The sequence below is a fragment of the Lepisosteus platostomus genome, chromosome 5 (assembly GCF_059453375.1).
Source record: "Lepisosteus platostomus isolate fLepPlt1 chromosome 5, fLepPlt1.hap1, whole genome shotgun sequence".
Taxonomy (NCBI): domain Eukaryota; kingdom Metazoa; phylum Chordata; class Actinopteri; order Semionotiformes; family Lepisosteidae; genus Lepisosteus; species Lepisosteus platostomus.
In genome coordinates this window covers 67,935,427-67,960,229 of record NC_142615.1, presented here as the reverse complement: position 1 = coordinate 67,960,229, position 24,803 = coordinate 67,935,427, and the positions used below count along the sequence as shown (strand labels likewise).

The 24,803-nt window shown below is 50.9% G+C and overlaps 6 protein-coding genes and 1 non-coding gene across 10 annotated transcripts in view; 3 read left to right on the top strand and 4 right to left on the bottom strand.

The window, feature by feature from the left end:
• Nucleotides 1-23,308, top strand: part of LOC148671865 (uncharacterized) — a 297,768-nt gene extending 274,460 nt beyond the window's left edge. For both annotated transcript variants that reach the window (XM_088632726.1, XM_088632724.1), the window contains exons 3-4: nucleotides 17,760-17,829; nucleotides 19,506-23,308. In XM_088632726.1, coding sequence (XP_088488852.1) covers nucleotides 17,760-17,829; nucleotides 19,506-23,296 — 3,861 coding nt within the window. In that variant the 3' untranslated portion in view covers nucleotides 23,297-23,308. The remainder of the gene's footprint in view (nucleotides 1-17,759; nucleotides 17,830-19,505) is intronic.
• LOC148671851 (NACHT, LRR and PYD domains-containing protein 1-like) overlaps nucleotides 1-24,803 on the bottom strand; it is a 260,967-nt gene that overhangs the window by 1,609 nt on the left and 234,555 nt on the right. For 2 of the 3 annotated variants that reach the window (XM_088632760.1, XM_088632762.1), the window contains 5 exons: nucleotides 3,993-4,084; nucleotides 3,318-3,382; nucleotides 1,677-1,891; nucleotides 614-861; nucleotides 282-404 (listed from right to left, as the gene is read on the bottom strand). In XM_088632760.1, the coding sequence (XP_088488886.1) occupies nucleotides 282-404; nucleotides 614-861; nucleotides 1,677-1,891; nucleotides 3,318-3,382; nucleotides 3,993-4,084 (743 nt within the window). Of the gene's footprint in view, nucleotides 1-281; nucleotides 405-613; nucleotides 862-1,676; nucleotides 1,892-3,317; nucleotides 3,383-3,992; nucleotides 4,085-6,225; nucleotides 6,294-24,803 lie in introns of those variants that run through there. The other variant, XM_088632761.1, reaches the window with a different exon arrangement.
• Nucleotides 1-24,803, bottom strand: part of LOC148671858 (uncharacterized) — a 239,517-nt gene that overhangs the window by 89,802 nt on the left and 124,912 nt on the right. The gene's annotated exons all lie outside the window — the stretch shown is intronic.
• The window catches only part of LOC148671859 (GTPase IMAP family member 8-like), a 372,703-nt gene that overhangs the window by 235,316 nt on the left and 112,584 nt on the right, over nucleotides 1-24,803 (bottom strand). The gene's annotated exons all lie outside the window — the stretch shown is intronic.
• LOC148671861 (uncharacterized) overlaps nucleotides 1-24,803 on the top strand; it is a 153,326-nt gene that overhangs the window by 54,978 nt on the left and 73,545 nt on the right. The gene's annotated exons all lie outside the window — the stretch shown is intronic.
• Nucleotides 14,087-14,902, top strand: LOC148671867 (uncharacterized). The gene is made up of 2 exons (XM_088632832.1): nucleotides 14,087-14,150; nucleotides 14,478-14,902. Exon 2 carries the CDS (start codon nucleotides 14,536-14,538, stop codon nucleotides 14,848-14,850), a length of 315 nt encoding a protein of 104 aa, XP_088488958.1. The 5' UTR covers nucleotides 14,087-14,150; nucleotides 14,478-14,535; the 3' UTR covers nucleotides 14,851-14,902.
• Nucleotides 19,334-19,405, bottom strand: trnae-cuc (transfer RNA glutamic acid (anticodon CUC)). Its single transcript has one exon. It is a non-coding gene; the product is annotated as a tRNA-Glu (tRNA).

Sequence of the window (24,803 nt, the reverse complement as noted above, 5' to 3'; positions counted from 1 at the left end):
AACTGCTCTTTCCAAGTGTCCTGGTGAGGCTCTGGCCTTCTCCCCCCCTGGTGTTCTTCACGTGTCAGAACTCGGGCCCCTTCCTTTCTCTGTGTATCTGCTGGATGGGTCCACCTGTTTCATTGCTTCGATGATACTGATGATACTCAGATCATCCTTTCATGACCCGAGTCTTTCCTGCTTCTCTCTCTCTAGATCTTTCAGTCTCTCCCTCATGCTCTCTCAGCAGTTTGGGTCATAAAGGCCAGTGATCTCCGTCTGTGTCACAGGCGAACCATTACCTCAGGCTGGATTATCTCAGTCTTCTTGCTGCTGCTGGACACTCTGTACATCGCCTGCGGTGTCAGTTTACAGCTTGAGCTCGTCTGAATGAGGGTGCTGCTGCAGTCCTGCTGCTCGGTGACCTGTGGAGGAGAGGAGAGGACAGGGTGACACTGCTGGGAATGGGGGAACAGAAACATGCCACGACGTCGTGCTGGAGAAACAGACGGACAGAGACAGGAAGTGCTGGAGAGACAGACAGAGGGACAGGAAGTGCTGGAGAGGTAGACAGGCATAGAGACGGGAAGTGTTGGGGAGGTAGACAGACAGAGAGACAGGAAGTCCCCTGTACCTGGCTGAGAAGTACGTTCTCAGGGAGCACAAACACATTCAACTTGGGCAGCAGGTTCACGCCATCCCCCGGCCGCAGGAACAGCAGCACCTGTCCCTTGACATTGAATCTGAACACGCTCTTCACGAGGCCCCACAGGGACAGGCCGGCGATGGACACCCTCACATGGGTCTGTGTCACCTCCAGGGGCGACAGCACCTCAAGATTACCACAGCTCACATGGGCCACCGACAGGAAGTCACTCCTGCCTGCAGGAAGACACTGAGTGAGTCATGATTCCTTTGGCTGTTTGTTGTAAGACTGCTCACATCTTCACAGCTTCCATTCCAGTAGAAGAGCCCCACGATTCAGTTACACCCCTAGACTCCACCCCAGCTGTTCCCTGTTTGTTCCAAGGACTCATCCCTCTCAGCTATAAGACTTTGGGCTCAGAGCAGTGGGTGCAGCACCTTTGTGGAGTTGGACCACCTTGGTTAGTATTTGCCAGTTAGGCCTCAAGTGCCGGGTCAGTGAGATGGGTTTGTAAACCAGAGACCATCAACTCAATGCTGGAGGAGCTTGTCTTGATTAAACCTGAGTACGTTGGCTCCAGTGTGATTCGACAATCAGTCACGTCCACAGTAGAGGACTGCCGGAATGGAGAGGCTCACAAGAGCCAGCTCTGCTCCTCATTGACTTCCATTCCAGCTCATCTTTCAACCTAGTGACATGACACGACACTTAGGGCTGAAGATCACTGGTTATTTCTGTTAACGATGTGACATGGACTTCGGTGGCCATGAATAACTGAATTAAAGTAATGAAGCCTTTAACTGAGATTAATTAAGGGCCAGTAATGAAGCCCTGGGATTGAGGTTCAGTAATGGATTGGAACAGATTCCAGAGGCTGGAGAGAGGGATGAGTCCAGCATATCCCAGAAGCAACCTCATCTTCATTCACACTGTTACACAGAGGGCAAATTGTCACCAGACTCTGTGGTAGAGGGTAGAGTCTCCTGCTGTAGCTGAGCTGAAGCTGTACTCACTGTCAATACAGAAACTGTTAACATCGCCTGAGACTCACGGCCATCGATCTCGCAGTGAGGTAGCTGCAGTTCCGTCAGCGCCCCCTGGGGGCAGCGGATGTCAAACAGGGGTCCTGCAGGAAGCTGGCCAGTGGGGGACAGGAGCCCCATGTCCCAGTGTGTGGTCTGATACTCCAGTTCGCCCCCCGACGCCATCACAAACACCAGCCCAGTGACACGGCACCAGAACTGACCCGCGGACGGGCAGAGATACCTGCACAGAACAGGACAGCACACTGTCAACACACTGCACAGAGACAGAGGACACCACACTTTCAACACTCCACAGAGACAGGGGACACCACAGACATCAGGGCATTGACACTGGAGACAAAATAAAGAAATTCTACGCTTGCAGTATAGTGACACAAAGAGAGAACTGAGGCAGGACTGTGTGACAAAGACACAGCACTGACACTGGAGACACAGAAATATTGAGGTTCCACACTTCCCTACTGCAGTCTGGCATGTTTATCCTTATTAATTATTATTATTATTATTATTATTGCTTACACTTATATAGCGCTTTTCTGGACACTCCACTCAAAGCACTTTACAGGTAATGGGGAGTCCCCTCCACCACCACCAATGTGCAGCCCCACCTGGATGATGCGACAGCAGCCATAGTGTGCCAGAACGCTCACCACACACCAGCTCTCAGTGGGGAGGAGAGCAGAGTGATGTACTGTAGCCAATTCATAGATTCATAGGGAATTATTAGGAGGCCATGATTGGTAAGGGCCAATGGGAAATTTGGCCAGGACACCGGGGTTACACCCCTACTCTTTTTGAGAAACACTCTGGGATTTTTAATGACCACGGAGAGTCAGGACCTCGGTTTTACGTCTCATTCGAAGGACAGCGCCCGTTTACAGTACAGTGTCCCTGTCACTATAGTTGGGCATTAGGACCCACATGGACCGCAGGGTGAGAGCGCCCCCTGCTGGCCCCACTAACCTCTTCCTTAGCTAAGAAGAAACTACTAAATTCCTCTCATTATTGTTTTAAGGACTAATGATACGTGATATGAGTGCTCCAAGTGTTTAAGTTTCAGTCTGGTGTGAAAGTACACAGGAGACCGTAGTGATGGGCGAGACTGAAGCAATGTATCTATTTTAGTGTCATTTCTCCGTGAAGCTGTCAGGTTGCAGGAGAGCGAGTCTCTGGAAAAAGAGGTGACTGTGAAAATCCCTTCTGCTGACTTTTATTCATACAGATAAACTGCGAGTCCACTGCCATGGCAACTGAGCGCTTCCGCTGAGATACTGCAAGATACTTGGCTGGACCAGGATGACATTATGATTGACGGGCAGCTTAGAGAGTCAGAGGGAGGAGTGGCACAGGAAGTAGACCAGTGGCCTTGTGGGAAATGGAGTTTACCTAGACCGCTGTCATGCAAGTGAGCAGAACAGACATCTGGCAGCTCCTCACTGGGAGCACAGGAAACTGTGCATTTAAAATAACGAGACAAACAAGGGGTCTGTATGTAGCATCGAGCAGTGTGTTCTGGAATTCTGTTTGTCCTGAAGGTCTTTCGGCCTCAAAATATGCCTTTTAGTGATGTTCAGGACTTCTTATGTTTTAATCTCATTTTTGCTTGTTAAGCAAAGGATGGCAAAAAAGACCAAAATATCAGGTACCTGTAGGTTTCCTTCCTGTTCTGAAATTTTATTTCAGGAGTGAATTCAGTCACGTTCCCTGGGACCTGAAAACGAATTGAGATGTCACAGGTGTGGAGGTAAAGATACAGGTGTGTCTCCAGTGTGGGAGAGGAGATGTCACAGGTGTGGAGGTAAAGACTCAGGTGCATCTCCAGTGTGGGAGAGGAGATGTCACAGGTGTGGAGGTAAAGATACAGGTGTCTCTCCAGTGTGGGAGAGGAGATGTCACATGTGTGGAGGTAAAGAATCAGGTGTCTCTCCAGTGTGGGAGAGGAGATGTCACAGGTGTGGAGGTAAAGATACAGGTGTGTCTCCAGTGTGGGAGAGGAGATGTCACATGTGTGGAGGTAAAGAATCAGGTGTCTCTCCAGTGTGGGAGAGGAGATGTCACAGGTGTGGAGGTAAAGAATCAGGTGTCTCTCCAGTGTGGGAGAGGAGATGTCACAGGTGTGGAGGTAAAGATACAGGCAGGTGTGTCTCCAGTGTGGGAGATGAGATCTCACAGGTGGGGAGTTAAAGACTCAGGTGTGTCTCCAGTGGGGGAGAGGAGATCTCACACGTGTGGAGGTAAAGACTCAGGTGTTTCTCCAGTGTGGGAGATGAGATGTCACAAGTGTGGAGGTAAAGACTTTTCCTGGAGGTACAAACACTTACTTTGGTTCTGCTAACTTCATCAGGCTTATCTCCCACAGACAGTGAGCCCTCAGTCTCACGTGCCCCAGGTGAATATTCCTCAGCTGCTGGACCTGTTGAAAGAAAGAGCTGGGCATCACAGAGTGACAGGCGTGAGTCTGTCTCGGTATCTCAGTTGCTACAAACTGTTGAATACAGCTGTCTGATCTTCTGAGACGACCTGGCTGCTGTTTTGACACCATCATCATGATAATGGGCTCGTTATGGATCTGGTGTGATGCTGCTCACTGTGTTTAGAGTCCACTGTGATTCTCGCGCTGTGCAGACATCTGGGTTCCTCTGCGTGTTCAGGATCCCTCTGTTTCCTGTATTTTAGAATACTTACTTCATATCGAAGTCTAATCACACTCCTAGAGAAAGTGTGGATCATCCTGGATCAGAAGGGACAGTCAGTGAATCCAAGCAAACTCTCTTCCTGTTGTGAACTCGTGACTCGCACTAATATTCTTACAGGACCTTGAGAGAGAGGGTCAGTGATGTAGGAGAGAGAGCTGTGTATCAGTGTGCCATACAGAGAGTCAGTGATGTAGGAGAGAGAGCTGTGTGTCAGTGTGTCATAGACAGAGGCTCAGTGATGTAGGAGAGAGAGCTGTGTGTCAGTGTGCTGTACAGAGAGAGTACTGTACTTCCTCTTCTCTATCTTCTGCAGAAGTTTTCTGTCCATCATGTAAGGAAAGACACTCATTTCTGCCACCATGTCCTCTATCTTCTCCAGCAGCTCTGTGACCTGAGTGCAGTCACCCCTGTTCTTGTTGTTGAGAACATGATACCTGTTCCCACACTTCTCCACCAGATACTGGAGCTTCTTCCCTCCTCTCTCAATGAGCTGCTTAATGGTTGTGTCTCCCAGTGTGTCCCCCCAGATGAACAGCACTATTGGGTCTCTCCAGACTCTCTCACTGAGGAGTTCCAGATGTTCTCTCATCTGATAAACAACACAGACATTTTTCCAATGTCTTCCTTGCTCATCTTTACCAAGGGCGCCAATACTTCTGGAGGGCCCTGTAGAGTCCCACTAACACTCTGAGTGTCCAGTGGCAGTTCAGACACATATGGGACTCCTGTGTTCAGAATGAACCTTTATACCACCTTATTTTAAAAATACATGTAAAAAACTGTAAAATCATTCAGTCCGTCCTGATTCTTCAGTAGTGAGTCTAAAATGTCACACTTCATACAGAAATGTTTGGGACTCAGCGACCTGGCTGGGAAATCTGTGTGTTGTATAGTTTCAAACCGCTTAGAAACTAACTACTGTGATGCACACTGAAGAGAACTAGCATGATGTTAGTTTAAAAACAGTGAAGCTGACAAGCTGGAGGAACTGAGTCTCATAAGTCTGAAGGGAGTGTCCCACACTGACAGGGTGAAGATAGGGAACCACGTACAAAGAAAATATTCAACATCCTCAGTGACAGTCAGTCATCATTAAAGACCAGTTAGATATTGACACCTCAAAGTTACTCAGAATTAACACTGAGGCTCAAAGCAACACTAAGACTTAAAATCAGGAGTGGGAGGCTCTACTGTACACAGAGGGGGTGGGAGAGGGGAACAAGCTGCCCAGCCCTGTTGTTGAAGATGATACCCTGGCTTCTCTCCAGACACAGCTGGATGAGCTCCTCCAGTCAGGACATGGGACTCTACTGTACACAGAGAGGGGTTGAGGAAGGGAACAAGCTGCCCCGTCAAGACAGGAGAAACAGCTGCATGAGACCCTGGAATCATTACTAATTATGGGCCAAATAAATTCCTCTGTTGTTCATCTGTACTGATTCCTCTCTGGTATTATCAACTGTACAATAAACATGGCCTCTGAGCAACAAACAGGAATCGATCATATCCGAGCGTGTCTGAGCATCATGAATACTAACAGTGTGAATCCAATACCATCAGCACACAGTCAGGTTTAACATATATCATTCTACCTTAAATAAACACCTTATTAAAATATTTAGTGAATCCCAAACAGCTTGAGTTTACACTACCGATCTCTGATCGCTAACAAGAGAAAGTGAAAGTAAAACAGTTTCTGTCTCTCTCCTTGTTCAGAACCCGTGTGTCTGACACACAGAACACACTCTCAGCAGACAGGAAGACACTTCTCCAGCTGCTGCTGTGCTCTGTGACAGAGAAGAGACCCTCAGTGTCTCCCTTACCGACACTCTGACAGGTAGAACAAGAGAAAACTCACCAGGGCTGGGCGCTAAGCACCTAAACTCTGCCATCTCTCTCTCTCCGTCTCTTCCTGGTGATCTGAAGGGCAGGACTTTGTCCTTTCAGTGGCCCTTGATAAATTTACTGGGTTCAGTTAATGATTAACTCACCAGAGCAGAATGAAGTCTTGGGCACTGCCTGATATGAACTTTTCTGGTATATCTCATCACTTAGGAATTTAAAAATACTTTTAAAATTATTTTTCATAAGCAAACTCTCTTGTTTGGGGTTCTGGAAAGTTGATCTAAAAGGATCTCCAAAGCACTTTACAGTCAGGGACCCCACTTCATCCCACCTGCAAACAACTGAGGAGAGGGAATTTGGGGAGTACAGACCGAACCCCGACTAAGCAACACCCCTGACCAGCAGTGGGGTCACTGGGGTCACACCCCTACTCTCACACCCAGTGTCCTGATCTGTAATGACCAGCAGTCGGGACACTGGGGTCCACAACCCCAACTCTCACACACAGTGTCCTGGGATCTGTACTGACCAGCAGTCGGGACACTGGGGTCCACACCCGTCTGGATCTATGAAGTCAATGAGGCGCTGCAGTACTGCACAGTCCCCGCCAGGGGGAGACAAAGCACCAGAAGTCAGAGGCCCGAGCTGAACTGCTTCAGGAGAGAGACAGATCGGGAAAACAGCAGGCCAGAGAGAGAAGGAGAGCAGACAGTAGATAACAGACCTGAGGATTTCATCGGCTTGTTCCCCCCTCCCACCCCTCTCTGTGTACAGACCCTCTCTTAACCGCAGATGCCTGAGCGCAGATTGACCCCGACCTCCCCCCACCCCCCTTGTCTGAGCTGCCCCCCCAGAGCCCGTGACTGTCTGGGGACGAGTACAGTTTGAGGACAATCTCCTCTCTTCCACCGGCTCCAACGCAGACTCTCAGTCGGCTCTTCTGCAGCGTCAATCCCTCCCCAGAACAAACACAAACCACACCGCTGCTTCTCCGTTTTTATTCATCTGTTCACAGAACGTACAGCAACCGGGGGCTCCCTCCCTCACGAGGAACCCCAGGCCACGGCCAGGCGGAGAAAGGAGAGCGATCCGGTGGGGTCTGGGGATTTCGGACCAAGGGGCGGTCAGTCTTAGTCCTCTGGGCGTTACTGTGGCGAAATACTCCCTCCTGTCCTGCTTTTAAGGTCCAATTTCCTTTTTTATTGAAATAAAATCTCTTAGGAAACTTAGGGACTTAGGAAACACAAACAAAGACCTCAGTCAGTTTCAGAGGAGAAACCGCCCTCCTCCCCTCCCCTCACTCACGATGAACGCAAGAAGGTTAAAAATGAAGACGACCCGCGACCTCACAGGCGTGTCCGTGGGAGTCTGCTTGAGCCACGCAGAAACACATCCACGCCTGGGGCTCGCCTGCCATTCCCACACAAGAGAGCAACAGGAACCGGAAGTCCAGGGCTCCGTCTCTCGCCGGGGAGCGTGGGTGGTGTTGTTTTTGTGGGTGGGGGTGGGAGAAGGGAGTGAAACACGCGTCGTTCCCCACCCACCCCACGATCATTTCACTCGCTGCCATCGACCGATCGATTATACAATGACAAATCATGGAGAACCGTTCCATTTCCTCACGGTGAAGGAAGAGTAGCACCACCTCCGCTCTCACTGAAATACTCTCCATCAATAAGACACATGAGTCTCTCCGTCAATAAGATAGATAGATAAATAAGCCATGCAGGAAATCAATCAATAAACAAACAGAGCGATAAGGCGCCACGGGCGTCTCCGCCCACGAGTCCCGGACTCCCCTCTCCGGGCGCTAGCGGTCCGGGTCCGAGCTCGGGTTCGGGTCCGGCTGGCCGGTATGGGTATCGGTATCGGGCCGGACTCGAGGGCCTCTCCCGTCACGGTCGGACTCCATCCAGAAGGGGGGCGGAGGGGGTTACAGGTCACAGGTCACAGGTCGGAGCTGCAGCTGAGGTACTGAGAGACGCCAACCAGGAGCAGCACCTCCCCGGTCTTCGTCACTTCGGCCCCCGCCCCCTCTTCCTCCCCCGCCCTCCCTGCCCCTGCCCCTCGGGGGGAAAGCTGGCGGCGGGCAGCGCCAGTTCGGACCTGGGCTCCTCGGAGACGTAGATCTGGAGACACAGCGCGGCCACCAGCAGCAGGAGCAGCTGCTGAGCGGAGCCGCGGGGCTCGGCCGCCGGGGGGCGCTTCTCCACCTGGGGGAGAGAGAGAGAGAGGTCAGGGTCAGGGAGTCACGCTCGATGGGGTTCGGGCTGGATGATATTAATAATAATAATACACTTCTATAGCTCTTTCCTGGACACTCCACTCAGAGCTCTTTACAGGTCATGGGGATCCCACTACCGCCACCAGTGTGCAGCTCTTTACAGGTCCTGGGGATCCCACTACCGCCACCAGTGTGCAGCTCTTTACAGGTCATGGGGATCCCACTACCGCCACCAGTGTGCAGCTCTTTATAGGACATGGGGATCCCACTACCACCACCAGTGTGCAGCCCCAACTGGATGACCCCCTAACACTAATAATACCACTGCTAACAACAGTACTACTACTAACACTAACACTAATACTGCTAACAACAGTACTACTACTAACACTAATACTGATAACAATAGTACTACTACTAACACTAATACTACTTCTGATAACAATAGTACTACTACTAACACTAATACTACTTCTGATAACAATAGTACTACTACTAACACTTAAAATACTACTGATAACAATAGTACTACTACTAACACTTAAAATACTACTGATAACAATAGTACTACTACTAATACTACTATTACTAATAATACTAATAATTATTAGTATTATTATAAATTACTAATACTAATAAGTATTAATACTAATAATACTACTGCTACTACTACTGGCAACACTAATAATACTACTAATACTACTACTACTGATAATACTAATACTCTACTAATACTACTGATAACAATGATAATAGTAGTAATACTACTAAGTAATACTACTAATACTAGTAACAATCTCCTTCACACAAGAACTGCACACACGGTGTACAAATCAGCTGACTGGAGAGTAATTTCCGACGGTGATAAACACAAGAAATAGAACTGACCTTGTTGGTTTCTCTAAAAACACTACAAGTCCTGTCAAAGACAGGATATGCTCCACTAGAATTGTTGTCTCTGACCGGTGAGAAATTTCGTTTGTTGTGCGAAGGACTCAGCAAGAAGAGATGTGTCAATTCAGGTGCAGTTGTTTATCGTGAGGGAAAGCACAGATAATATGGGCTTTAATGAATTAACAGTGAAAGTGTAGCAGGGGGCCTCGTATGGACTGCGGTTGTGTCTAGTTTTTGTTATTTGCATTTAAAGATTTTGCTCGTCTTTTGCAAACAAAATCTAAGCTAAGACTTCTACATGAAACATAATGCAGGAGTAGCTGCAGCCTAGGTAGACGTGCAGAAAACCACGTTACGTTGTTATTATTTACTTTATTATTTATTATTTCTCACTGAACACTAGCGCCCCTCTATGATCACACACTAAAAGTACTGTGCCGCTGTGATTACTAACTGAACACTAGCGTCCCACTCTGATCACACACTAAACACAGTACTGTCCCACTCTGATCACACACTGAACATAGTACTGTTCCACTGTGATCACACACTGAACACTAGAGTCCCACACTGATCACACACTGAACACAGTACTGCCCCACTGTGATCACACACTGAACACAGTACTGTCCCACTGTGATTACTCGCTGAACACAGTACTGCCCCACTGTGATCACACGCCGAACACAGTACTGCCCCACTGTGATCACACGCCGAACACAGTACTGCCCCACTGTGATCACACGCCGAACACAGTACTGCCCCACTGTGATCACACACCGAACACAGTACTGCCCCACTGGGATCACACACCGAACACACAACTGCGCCACTGGGATCACACACCGAACACACAACTGTGCCACTGGGATCACACACCGAACACACTACTGTGCCACTGGGATCACACACCGAACACACTACTGTGCCACTGGGATCACACACCGAACACACTACTGTGCCTCTCAGATGCCACACTAAAAACAGTACTGTCCCACTGTGATCACACACTGAATAATGTCGCACTGTTATCACAAACTGAACACACTACTGTCCTACTGTGATCACACACTGAACACACTACTGTCCTACTGTGATCACTCACTGAACACACTACTGTCCTACTGTGATCACTCACTGAACACACTACTGTCCCACTGTGATCACACACTGAACACAGTACTGTGCCACTCTGATCACACTATGAGCACTGTATTGTCCCACTATGATTACTCACTGAACACACTACTGTCCCACTCTGATCACATACTGAACACTGTACTGTGCCACTCTGATCACACACTGAACACAGTACTGTGCCACTGTGATCACACACTGAACACAGTACTGACCCACTTAGTTGACACACTGAACACAGTACTGCACCACTCTGATCACACACTGAACACTAGCATCCCACACTGAACACAGTACCGTCCCACTGTGACAACACGCTGAACACAATACTGTGCCACTGTGATGACACACTGAACACAATACTGTCCCCCTCTGATCACACACTGAACACTAGCATCCCACACTGAACACAGTACTGTCCCACTGTAACAACACGCTGATCACAGTACTGCCCCACTGTGATCACACACTGAACACAGTACTGTCCCACTGTGATTACTCATTGAACACAGAACTGTGCCTCTCAGATGACACACTAAACACACTACTGTCCTACTGTGATCACACACTGAACACAGTACTCTGCCACAGTGATCACACACTGAATACACTACTGTGCCACTCTGATCACACTATGAACACTGTATTGTCCCACGGTGATCACTCACTGAACACACTACTGTACCACTCAGATCACACATTGAACACAGTACTGTGACGCTGTAATTGCTCACTGAACACAGTTCTGTCCCACTGTGATGACACACAGAACACACTACTGTGCCACTGTGATGACACACTGAACACACTACTGTGCCACTGTGACGACACGCTGTACACAGTACTTACTGTCCTACTGTGATCACACACCGAGCACACTACCGTGCCACTGTGATCACACACTGAACACACTACTGTCCTGCTGTGATCACTCACTGAACACACTACTGTCCCGCTATGATCACTCACTGAACACAGTACTGTGCCACTCTGATCACACTATGAGCACTGTATTGTCCCACTATGATTACTCACTGAACACACTACTGTCCCACTCTGATCACACACTGAACACTGTACTGTGCCACTCTGATCACACATTTAACACAGTACTGACACTGTAATCGCTCACCGAACGAGTTCTGCCCCACTGTGATCACACACTGAAGACAGTACTGACCCACTTAGTTGACACATTGAACACAGTACTGTGCCACTGTGATCACACACTGAACACAGTACTGACCCACTTAGTTGACACACTGAACACAGTACTGTGCCACTTAGTTGACACACTGAACACAGTACTGTGCCACTCTGATCACTCACTGAACACTAGCATCCCACACTGAACACAGTACGGTCCCACTGTGACAACACGCTGAACACAGTACTGTCCCACTGTGATCACACACCGAACACAGTACTGTGCCACTGGGATCACACACCGAACACAGTACTGTGCCACTGGGATCACACACCGAACACAATACTGTGCCACTGTGATGACACACTGAACATAATACTGTCCCCCTCTGATGACACACTGAACACTAGCGTCCCACTCTGATCACAGTACTGTCCCACTGTGCCAACACGCTGATCACAGTACTGTCCTATTTGATGACACACCGAACACTGTACTGTCCCCGTGATCACACACTGAACACAGTTCTGTCCCACTGTGTCTGTATGAACCCCTCTCTCTCTCAGTGCAGTGTTCATGTACTGGAGTGTCCAGTAAGTGTGAAGTATGAATCCCTCTCTCTCAGTGCAGTGTTAATGTATTGGAGTGTCCAGTCAGTGTGTCTGTATTAACCCCCCTCTCTCTCAGTGCAGTGTTCATGTACTGGAGTGTCCAGTCAGTGTGTCTGTATGAACCCCTCTCTCTCTCAGTGCAGTGTTCATGTACTGGAGTGTCCAGTCAGTGTGTCTGTATGAACCCCTCTCTCTCTCACTGCAGTGTTCATGTACTGGATTGTCCAGTCAGTGTGTGTGTAATAACCCCTCTCTCTCTCAGTGTTAATATGAGATGTGTCTCTCTCTCCAGCTACACCTGGTGTATGGGGTGACCCTGTGTGTGTGTGTGTGTGTGTGTGTGTCTGTGTGTGTGTCTGTGTGTGTTGGGGGTGACCCTGTGTGTCTGTGTCCCCAGGGGAAGTTCACCACGGCCAGCGATGTGTGGGCGTTCGGGGTGACCCTCTGGGAGATGCTGAGGCTGTGTAAGGAGCAGCCCTACGCCTCCATGACAGACGAGCTGGTGATCGAGAACGCTGGAGAGTTCTTCAGAGACCAGGGCAAGCAGGTAACAGCCACACCTGGCCAGGAGTACCTGTACCTGTCTCTCTCTCATGTCCTGCAGGCTGACCTGTCTCTCTCCAGGTGTACCTGTTGTACAGACTGACCTGTGTGTGTGGCGGAGTTCAGGGGACTGCTGGTTCGGTCTCCTTCCTACAAGGGGCCCCCCCCCCAGAGGAAACGCTCTCTTGCTGCTGCGTGCTGGGGTGTGGGAGAGGGGTCTGTCTGCTGTTTGCTTTGCAGTCTTGCACATTTCCAGGCCCACTTCACCAGCAGCCTGGGGCTTCGCTCGAATCTGCTCCGGTACTTTGCCCCTGAGATCGATCGCTCCTGATCAATTCGCTGTGACTGGCCCTGGTCAGTATCTCCATGTGATCGATCACTCCTGATCAATTCGCTGTGACTGGCCCTGGTTAGTATCTCCATGTGATCGATCACTCCTGATCTCTGGGCAGCGTCTGGTTCTTGTCGTTAATCTTTTTGTAGAAGTTTTAATAAAGTAACATTTTCAGATAACTGGGTGTCCTGTTCTGCTTTCTGCATCCCGAGTGATCGACTGCCCCTGCTGCTGACTGGAAGTCATCAGTTAAAGGGTATCGGCTTCAACAACAGGGATGGGCAGCTTGTTCCCCACCCCCACCCCTCTCTGTGTACAGCAGTGCCTCCGGTATCAGCTTCAACACTGGCTGGGTACAGAGAAGGGAGAGCTGGCGAGGAGCGTGGCTCCAATCCTATCCTTGATCCAATCACGGCTCTAATTCCTGTGGGAATTCACGACAGACTTGTTTTCTGTCTTCTGTGAGAGAGCACAATCACAAAGTGCATAGTCCCGAACTGTACGAGTCCAAGGTTTAGGCAACGTTTTCACAGAAGCTATCCAGACAGTGGTGGAGGGGTTATGCATCTTATGCATCTTAATAAATGCTTCCCCCATCTTAATAACTATTTGTTCAGAAATAGTCTAAACTGGTTTCACACTCCTCCAACCGAGGTCCAAAGGGCTGTTTCGTTTCCTTGCTCGTTCTGTTTTTCCCCTTTCTAGTGAAGTAAAACCTGCAGCATCGTGGTCTCTCGGAGCCGGGTTCCTGGGCTCAGGGCAACTCCTAGGGTGCTGTCTGGGTGGAGCCTGCACGTCCTTGCCAGGTTTGTGTGGTTTCCTCCAGGTGCCGCCCACAGTCCAAAGACATGCCGGGGGGTTCACGAACAGAGACCAGCAGACCAGGACACCCAGTCTAAACCCCAGTGCTGTACAGAGCTGCACAGAGCACTAGGACCCAGCAGCTGGGACTGCGCAGCAGCTCAGAGGTACAAGAGCCAAGCCCGAGCCCCAGTCAAAGTCCACACCCTGGGCTCCTCACACCGGGCTCCGAAGCTGGAGATACGAGGTAAGAAATCTTCATCTTCCCCATTTGACCCTGTCCACCTCCCGCAGAGAAGTGTTACTCTTCTTGAGAGGAAACGTACTTGCGTAAGCTGGGACGTTTCTTCAGGCAGGTCTGAAAGTCCTCACAGTCCTTTCCGTTCTGAGGCCAGCCTGGTGCCTTAGCTCCGGGGTCCACTAAAAAGCCCTTTCAGAGGCGGTGGAACGACTCTGAGATTGTCGCCGTCGGGAGAACACCTTGTTCGCGAAGAGAGAAAGTGAACGGGATATGTTTGGGGGTTGTTTTTCTGGCAAGCGATCTGGTATCCGTTTCCGTGTCCCCCCCCCGCAGGACAGCGGACGAGTTCAGGACGGGGCTTCCTTAAAGCGACGGTCTAGGCGGATCGGACATGGGCCAGGGGCCGCCGGCTCGAGAGGAGTACCGGTGTGGGACGGCGACGTTGTACGCCTGCTGGACGTGCTGCATGTGCGGCACCACCCTCTCCCCACCGCAGGTGCACAGGCACGGCAACATCGTCTTCTGCTACTCCTGCTACAACCAAGAGATGAGCAGGCGGAGCCAGGAGGAGGCCGACCAGCGGCTCCGGCAGCTCAGGCTCCAGAAGGAGGAGGAGGGCAGGAGAAAGGAGAGGCTGGAGCGCGAGCGCATCATGAGCGAGCACCGGAAGAGGCTGGAGGAGCAGAAGAAATCTCAGGAAATCTGACCCCCTGCAGTCTCTCCCTGTACTGGAGAAAAAAAAAATAAAGCAAGTAGTTCTAAAACCATCTGTGTCGTGTAGCTCAATACAGAGTTCGATCATGGAGCTGTTTGACAGTCAACAACCACTTTAATCAACTTTTTACTTTCTACCTGTGACCCAGCAAAAACATTTTTCATTTTCTACACTGTACACACTGATGGTCTCATCCACAACTGTGTAGTACACTGACTAACCCCTCCAGGACCAGGACTGGAAATACTGTCTGACCCCTCCAGGACCAGGACTGGACAGCCCTGCTGCAGACATACACACTGACCCCTCCAGGACCAGGACTGGAAATACTGTCTGACCCCTCCAGGACCAGGACTGGACAGCCCTGCTGCAGACACACACACTGACCCCTCCAGGACCAGAACTGGACAGCCCTGCTGCAGACACACACACACTGACCCCTCCAGGACCAGGACTGGACAGCCCTGCTGCAGACACACCGACTGACCCCTCCAGGACCAGGACTGGACACACACACTGACTGACCCCTCCAGGACCAGGACTGGACAGCCCTGCTGCAGACACACCAGGGTTTACTGGCATCTCCATCAACAACCTCTTTTGTTAGATGATTGTTGTTAGCTTTTTTTTATTTTACTATGTCTCTAGTGTAATAATGGAATTTTTTGACAGCACCTTGACAGTTTAACAGAGAGGACTGCAGACTACTGACGAACAGGGCGACATTTAAGTTTTAATTCCACATCAGTGCAAAGTCCAAAAGGACACCGGCCATCTCTCGGTGGAGGTGGGGCTTCCAGCACATACAGGGAGCGAATCCCTGAGCTCTTGGCTCAGGGGACCACAAGGGCCACCGACTGCAGAAGAGGCCTGGAAAAAAGCAGGAAACCGCTGCCGTTCGACGCGCGACACCAAGAGCACAGTAGGTTTCGGCTCGATTTTTTCACAGCTCCATGGTCGCCCAGGTCAGGCGCCCCGCGTGGTAGCTGTCAGAGAGGGAAGGACTTAGAATAAGACGATGAAGAGGAACAAAAGGGTCAAGCAGCTACAACGTACCGGTAGTGCATTAGTGTATCACCACAGACACCGACCTAAATTAATGCTGGGTTTCAAGGCGAAACTGTTTTTAAGAGGCAGTACAATTCAACTGAAGGGATTTATTTGTTCCTGCTATCCACTTGTTAAAGAAGAAAAATTCAGAGTTGCTCAAATTCAAGTCCAGTACGTCTTCCTCTGCAACTCCACAGATGTTGACCTGCAGTTCTGCTCCTGTTTCGGTTACAGTAAGATCTACGTGCAAAGACCAAATTCAAACAGATTGTATAATGGTACATAGATATCGTTTTATAATGCACAATGTTTTATGGCTCCAGTGGAGCCTTATACCTGCTATGCCAACAATAAAAACAATGATCTTTGCACTTTTATCTGTCCAGCTGATACGGCTGTTAAGAACAGAATGTCAAAACGCAGCATTTTATCAACATGATCAAGCCAGGTTGGTGCATGACTTTGAAATCATGTACAAAGGTTGTGATGTTAATCATTTAACATCTCTGTGTTGGGTTTGATTTCAGTAACGAATCCAGGACCAGGACTGGACACACACACTGACCCCTCCAGGACCAGGACTGGACAGCCCTGCTGCAGACACACACTGACTGACACCTCCAGGACCAGGACTGGACACACTGACTGACCCCTCCAGGACCAGGACTAGACAGCCCTGCTGCAGACACACACTGTCTGAACCCTCCAGGACCAGGACTGGACAACCCTGCCGCAGACACACACGGACTGACCCCTCCAGGACCAGGACTGGACAGCCCTGCTGCAGACACACCAGGGTTTACTGGCATCTCCATCAACAACCTCTTTTGTTAGATGATTGTTGTTAGCTTTTTTTTATTTTATTATGTGTCTAGTGTAATAATGGAATTTTTTGACAGCACCTTGACAGTTTAACAGAGAGGACTGCAGACTACTGACGAACAGGGCGACATTTAAGTTTTAATTCCACATCAGTGCAAAGTCCAAAAGGACACCGGCCATCTCTCGGTGGAGGTGGGGCTTCCAGCACATAAAGGGAGCGAATCCCTGAGCTCTTGGCTCTGGGGACCACAAGGGCCACCGACTGCAAAAGAGGCCTGGAAAAAAGTAGGAAACCGCTGCCGTTCGACGCGCGACACCAAGAGCACAGTAGGTTTCGGCTCTATTTTTTCACACCGCCATGGTCGCCCAGGTCAGGCGCCCCGCGTGGTAGCTGCCAGAGAGGGAAGGGCTTAGAATAAGATGACGAAGAGGAACAAAAGGGTCAAGCAGCTACAACGTACCGGTAGTGCATTAGTGTATCGCCACAGACACCGACCTAAATTAATGCTTGGTTTCAAGGCGAAACTGTTTTTAAGAGGCAGTACAATTCAGCTGAAGGGATTTATTTGTTCCTGCTATCCACTTGTTAAAGAAGAAAAATTCAGAGTTGCTCAAATTCAAGTCCAGTACGTCTTCCTCTGCAACTCCACAGATATTGACCTGCAGTTCTGCACCTGTTTCGGTTACAGTAAGATTTACGTGCAAAGACCAAATTCAAACAGATTGTATAATGGTACATAGATATCGTTTTATAATGCACAATGTTTTATGGCTCCAGTGGAGCCTTATACCTGCTATGCCAACAATAAAAACAATGATCTTGGCACTCTTATCTGTCCAGCTGATACGGCTGTTAAGAACAGAATGTCAAAACGCAGCATTTTATCAACATGATCAAGCCAGGTTGGTGCATGACTTTGAAATCATGTACAAAGGTTGTGATGTTAATCATTTAACATCTCTGTGTTGGGTTTGATTTCAGTAACAAACCCAGGTCCAGAGCTATGTCGGCCTCAGAAACCATCGAGGTGGCCACACTCGGACGCCCCTTCCAGCTGGGGATGCTGTATGACTGCCGCAGGGACGTACTGATTCCAGGTGAGAGATTCACACTGAGGTGACCTGTCTCCAGCTGTATGACCCTGACAGACACACTGATTCCAGGTGAGAGACTCACACTGAGGTGACCCGTCTCCAGCTGTATGACCCTGACAGACACACTGATTCCAGGTGAGAGATTCACACTGAGGTGACCTGTCTCCAGCTGTATGACCCTGACAGACACACTGATTCCAGGTGAGAGACTCACACTGAGGTGACCTGTCTCCAGCTGTATGACCCTGACAGAGACACTGATTCCAGGTGAGAGATTCACACTGAGGTGACCTGTCTCCAGCTGTATGACCCTGACAGACACTGATTCCAGGTGAGAGATTCACACTGTGACCTGTCTTTCAGCTCTATGACAGATTCCAGGTGAGAGCTATACTGAGCTGAGCTGTATGAGCCCTCTTTAGATTCTGATAAGTTTTCTCTACACATCAAAGACGCAGCTCCTTCAATGTCTCCCTCTCCACACTCTGCAGAACGCTACTGAATCCTATTGGTTGCCATGCTGCCTGGTAGTCTGGCTCCTTCCTAGGACTTTGTCCCTCCCTGGAGGCCTGGCACAACTGAGCTCCTCTTGCGTCGTCAGGCACTGTACCCCCACGTTCACAGTCCTTGGTGTTCCTAGAGACAGAGTGTCAATGATGAGGTCACTTCCTCCCCAGCTTCCAGTCATACCCACCTGGCTCCAGTCTGGTGCAGTATTGTCCCCTAGTGTTAACCCACAGTGGACACTCCATCTGGCTCCAGTCTGGTGCAGTGTCGTCCCCTAGCGTTAACCCACAGTGGAACCTCCATCTGGCTCCAGTCCGTGACAAAAGGACCAGAAGAACTGGACGCTTGCATTGAAGCCCGATCCCACTGAAACTGCTCCGAGTTCCTCATTCTTATCACTCGCTTTTAAATCCTTCTGTTCACCACGTGGAACCAGCAAGCAGTCACTCGTCATCTGTTCCTATGTCTGGCGTCAGGCAGCCGAAATCTCCCGTCTGCCCTTCAGGGAATGTGAATCTCAGACGCTCCCATCACACCCTTGATCAGTGATCAGTGATTAAATGCTTGTGAATAACCCAACGGGCCTGTTGAACCAAAATCTCTCACTGGAGGGCTGCATCACTGGTGGGGCTTCAGCCTCATCCTCGTGGTCAGGATGCCTCGCCTTGCGCTTATATCTGTCGCATTGATTACGATTTATAATAATGTGATCATGTTGATAATGTTGCTTTATTGGCCCTATACAATTTCTTGCATTAGGAATGTGAATTTTCACAGACCCCAGCTTGCTCTCCATGAGACAGACACACAGACAGGGAGAGAAGCTGGGGGTCAGAGTGCAGGGTCAGGGGTCAGCCATTGTAAAGCGACCCTGGAGCAGTTGGGGTGAAGGGCCTTACTCAGGGACCCAACGGAGTCCGATTCCTCTGCCAGCTGCAGGATTTGAACCAGCAACCTTCCAGCCACAGAGCCACCGCTCCGCCCCAGAAGAGTATTGACATTCCCTGACCAGGAATCGAACCCGGGCCACGGCGGTGAGAGCGCCGAATCCTGACCACTAGACCACCAGGGACGCTACAGCGACACTTGACCGCACAGCTGAAAGATCACCTGTAGCGCAATAAGCTTGCAAAGCCCCATTAACACCTCTTCTATTTCTTGTCTCCCCGCAGGAATCACGTTATGGGACGCCGAGACGCTGCAGAAAGACATCGACGTGCGCCCTCAGCCGAACACAGATTTCCAGATCATTGCGTCCGACTCCACGGAGGACAAGGCGTCCGCTCTGAAGGTGGAGGCCTCCCTGGAGGCGAGCTTCCTCTGTGGGCTGGTCTCGGTGAAGGGCTCGGCCAGTTACCTGAATGACAAGAAGACCTCGAAGAAGCAGTCGCGGGTCACCCTGCAGTACCGCACCACCACGCGCTTCGAGCAGCTCACCATGGACCACTTAGGAGCCGGAAACGTGCAGCACAACAACGTCTTCCAGGAGGGGTCGGCCACGCACGTCGTCACGGCGGTGCTGTACGGCGCGCAGGCCTTCTTCGTCTTCGACCGGGAGGTTTCGGCAGAGGAGAAGCAGCAGGACGTCCAGGGCAGTCTACACGCGGCAATAAAGATGATCCCGTGTGTGTCGATCGAAGGCGAAGCGTCCCTCAGAATGACGGACGAGGAACGCCAGCAGGCGGACAAGTTCAACTGCAAATTCTACGGGGATTTTGCTCTGGAAAAGAATCCGGTGACGTTCCAAGACGCCATCAAGGTCTATTCATCTCTCCCACACCTGCTTGGAAAAGACGGAGAGCACGCCGTGCCCATGAAAGTCTGGCTTTACCCACTGACAAAACTGGACTCCCAGGCTGCCACAATCGTCAGGCAAATCAGTATCGGGTTAGTTCGCCGATCGCAGCGTATTTTAGACGAAATGGATGATTATATCGTACGGTGCCAAGACCTGATGAAAGACGCGATTGCGATCCAGTTTCCAGAGATGAACCAGAAACTCCTGCGGTTTAAAGACCTGTGCGTGGAGTACAAGCTGGTCTTTCAGAAATCTCTGGCCAGGCTGCTGCCGGTCATCCGCGGAGGCGGCGAGGAAGAGGGCCGACTCGTCGACCTCCTGAGCGGGAGAGAGCGCTCCCCCTTCCGAAACGCCCTGCTCGCGCAGTTCCTGGAAGACAAGGAGCGGGAGCTGAACGTGCTGAGATCTTACCTGCAGATCATGAGCGACGTCACCGTGGCCCCCTCCAGCAGTGACCTGGACCAAGTCGTGCTCGATTCGGCGAACGAGTACGTGGTGTGCTTTGCGTTTACATCGCTGAAGCAAAGAGAGCAATACCTAAACATCTTGGAAAGCTATCTGACCTCCTCCGAACGAGGGACGGGTGAAGAGGTAGCTCCTGATCTCGAGCCAGAGGGAAGACGGGGAAAATGGTTCAGGTCAGGGGAAGTCACAGCCCTGACGCGGGAGAACATCAGACTATTCCTAGACTTCAAGAGAGAGAACAAAGGCAGACCGAACGTGAAGTTCTGTGTGGCGTCAATCTACGACGAGGTCAACATCGGATCTTCTGTTTACCTCTTCGAAAGGGGGGCTCTGGCCAGCAAGCACTTCGAGCTGCCTTCCCAGCCGGGGGTACCGGCTGTGCTGACAACTCTGCACGACTCCGTCCAGCTGGCGTTCCGCCCGCCGAAGTACGGCGCGGGCGAGATCGTGAGGTATCGGGTTCTGTACCAGAAGCCGGGCGACTCAGCTTGGAGGGAAGTGGACACCGATGACAACAAGCCAGAGTTCACCGTGTCGGGGCTGGACCTGAACGCTTCGTATCGATTCGGCTGCCGGGCGGTTTGCAAACCCGGAGTCGGCTGTGCCAGCGACGCAACTCCTTCCTGCAAGACGCTTCCTTCAGCCCCCCCCGGAGCTCCTCAGCAGAAATCAACAGGACCAAACTCCATGACGGTCACCTGGGACATGCCCACCTCTGTGGGACAGGGAGTCAGCGTTACTTCCTACGAAGTTGAATACAGAGAGGTCTTCAAGGGGGCAACGGACGAGCAAGACAGCAAAACATGGACGAAGCTCAAAGCCAGAGGGAGGGTGTGCACTCTGGAGAACCTGAGGGCAGGAAGTTCCTACATCGTCCGGGTTTATTCCGACTGTGGCAAAGAAGGCAAGAGTCCACCGAGCCCCGAGACTTCAATAACAATCCTGAAGGACAGCAGAGTCAAGTCAGGGGACGTCAGTCGTGTTCAAGTACAGAGCGACCACTTCCTAAACTTCTCCACTTTGATAGAGCGCGGGCAGCCTTCCTTATACAGGCTGTCGCTGGAACAGGAGCCCACCGACGAACAGCATTTCCAGCGCTTCGCGTTCGGCAGGAAAGTAGAAGAAGGGAACAATAAGGTCATCATCCTTCTGGGGGCCACGGGGGCAGGGAAGACCACCCTCATCAACGCGATGATCAATTACATCCTGGGCGTGCAGTGGGAGGATCGGTTTCGATTCAAGCTGATCCACGAGGAGACCAACCGCTCGCAGGCGGAGAGTCAGACCTCCATCGTGACGTCCTACGAGCTCCACAACCAGAAGGGATTCGTCGTCCCCTACTCCCTCACAGTCATCGACACCCCGGGGTTCGGAGACACGCGGGGACTCTCTCGGGACAAGCTGATCACAGAGCAGGTGAAGCGCTTCTTTACCAGCCCCGGCAGCGTGGACCACATCGACGCCGTGTGCTTCGTGGTTCAGGCGTCTCTGGCACGGCTGACCTCCATCCAGCAGTACGTCTTCGACTCCATCCTCTCCATCTTCGGGAAGGACATCGCCGAGAACATCCTCGTCCTCGTCACGTTTGTGGACGGGAAGGACATCCCCGTCCTGGGCGCCATCGAAGCCGCGGGCCTGCCCTGCCGCAAGAACCGGAAGGGCAAAGCGACGCACTTCGAATTTAACAACTCCGCCCTTTACACGCAAAACGAGAGGCCCGACACCGATTCCAACGGGGAGGGCTCCGGGAGTGACGACGAGGAAGAGGACGACAACAAGCTGGAGAAAATTGTCTGGACGAACAACGTGAAGCAGCTGAAGAGGTTTTTCCAAACGTTGGAGAAGACGGAGGGGAAGGACTTGGCGCTGACGAAGAAAGTCCTGGAGGAGCGCGAGAGGCTGGAGATGGCGATGGCGAGCCTGCTGCCTCAGATCTCGACTGGGTTGGCAAAGCTGAGCGAAATGAAGAAGATCAGGGCCTGTCTGGAAAATGAGCAGGCCAGCATGGAGCAGAACAAGAACTTCGAGACAGAAATTGAGGAGCTCGTCCCGAAACGGAAGAACACCAAGCATCTATCAACAAACTGCAACAACTGTCTGTTTTCGTGCCATTCAGGATGTTTCCTTCCCACGCCAGGAGAAATCAATCTCTGCGCCGTTATGGATGACGCTGGATTCTGTGTGATATGTCCAGGTAACTGCCACTACTCTGATCACATATCCGAGATGACGATGTGGGAGTACGAAGTGGTCAAGGTCATGAAAACAGTCAAAGAACTCAAGGACAACTTTGTTAAGGCTTCCGGCAAGTTCATGTCGACGAAGGAGATGCTTGAAAAAGTCGAAATGGACTTCCAGACGATCGAGGACCGGATCATGCAGCTGATCAGGCTGTCCTCCAACTGCCTGGCGCGGCTGGAGGAGATCGCCCTGAAGCCCAACGCTCTGTCCACGGCCGCCTACATCGAGCTGCTCATCCGCAACGAGGAAGAGGAAGCCCGCCCGGGCTTCGAGGACCGCATCGCCGACCTGCGCAAGATGAAACAGAACGCCGAGATCCTCGCCAAGATCGCCAACAACGAGAAACTGCTGCCGGAGGAGCGCAGGATCGTGAGGGAGAGAAACGAGAGGCTGAGAAAAATCACTCAAGACGTCAAACTGGCGAGCTCCGCAGTGAGAGTCTGGACTGCAGCACAGTGAACACGTTCCACACCGCCCAACAACTCCTGCAGGACACTGAACACGTTCTGCACCGCCCGAGAACTCCTGCAGGAAACTCTATCTTGCGTTAAATCTCGAGTAAACCAAAACACAGAATAATGTTCGGGTTTCGTAAAATAACTGTTCCTAAAAGTTCAATTGAAATAAAATAACTTAGCTCTACTCAATCCCTTAGTTTTAAAATCTACAAAAATCATTTTAAATTCTCTAAATTCAAAGCTTTCCTTTCACCAGACCTCCAGCCAGACTGATGTTGGCCTCTCTCTCATGCTGTCGGGATAAAGCTGCCTTTCAAACAATCGGCATCCTGCTGCGACAGATGATTTAATGTCCACAGGGGAAAGTGTGGTTATAGATTATAAAGACCGCAGGAAACCTCAGGGTTTGCAGACAACGGTCAGACGAAAGAAGGCGTCTCTGCCTTTCCTGACCACATCTCCTTAGCAGAAGATCTGAAACAGATCAAATGCTTCAAAGGAACAGCCGCTTCAAGAACAGTTCTCAACACGTCAGTGTGAATTTCAAATTGCATTTCAATGTTTTTTGTCTGGCTTCTGTACTTGGTAGATCCATACGCCGGTGAAAAATTAAAAATACCTTTCCTCTGAGTGACCTGTCGTGCTCTATTTCTGGGTGACCTTGGACATCATCCATCTCTCACGAACGGTGTTGACTTCTGACGATTCTTGTGCACTCTCTCTCACCTGTATATAAAAGCACACTTCAGTCACCTGCAGGCGCGAGGCCCTGCTGACGAGACGCTCTGGTCCTCAGGTACGGGGGTGTGAAAGAGCGAGAGGCTGGAAGTGGGGCCTGCTCCTCCTCTCTCTCTCCCCCGTGTGCGCTCACAGGGTCGGTCTCTCTGAACGTGCCGAAGACGAGCGGAACGCAACACCCCTGCCTGGACGATGAGAGGAATAACAGGCGATCAAAACACTTAAGGACACCGACCGACTGACCTTGCCGAGAGCGTTCATGAGGTTTCAGACCGAAGTTCGGGAGGAAGGCGAGAGCCGCCGCTCACCTGTGCTCGTCAGTCTCACACTCAGCACATCTCACACTCCTTCACCGCAGCAGCTCAATCCTCTCCAGCGCACTCTTTACAGTCCAGCTGCACCACGGAGAGGAGACCCAGGAACGCCTGAGGGGCGACGGAGAGGAATCCACTGTCACACACAGCAGTGACACGGGCACACGCAGTCACATGGGGACACCACAAGGGAACTCACAGCAGATGATCGCTCGACGGCATCGCAGCCGAAACACGGGGTCGAGCCCAGAGCATTTCACAAGGCACTCAAAGCCAATCAATCACTCTCTTTTCTTGAGATCACATGTTAATGGAGGTTCTAGGAGAGAACATCAGAGCAGGAACAGGATACCCCTGTCCCCGCAGTGTGACTGTTCCCGCCAGAGCCCACAGACCACACTCATTCCCCAGCACAAGTCCTGAACTGGAAGACAAGAACCGGGGCAAACCAGTAAG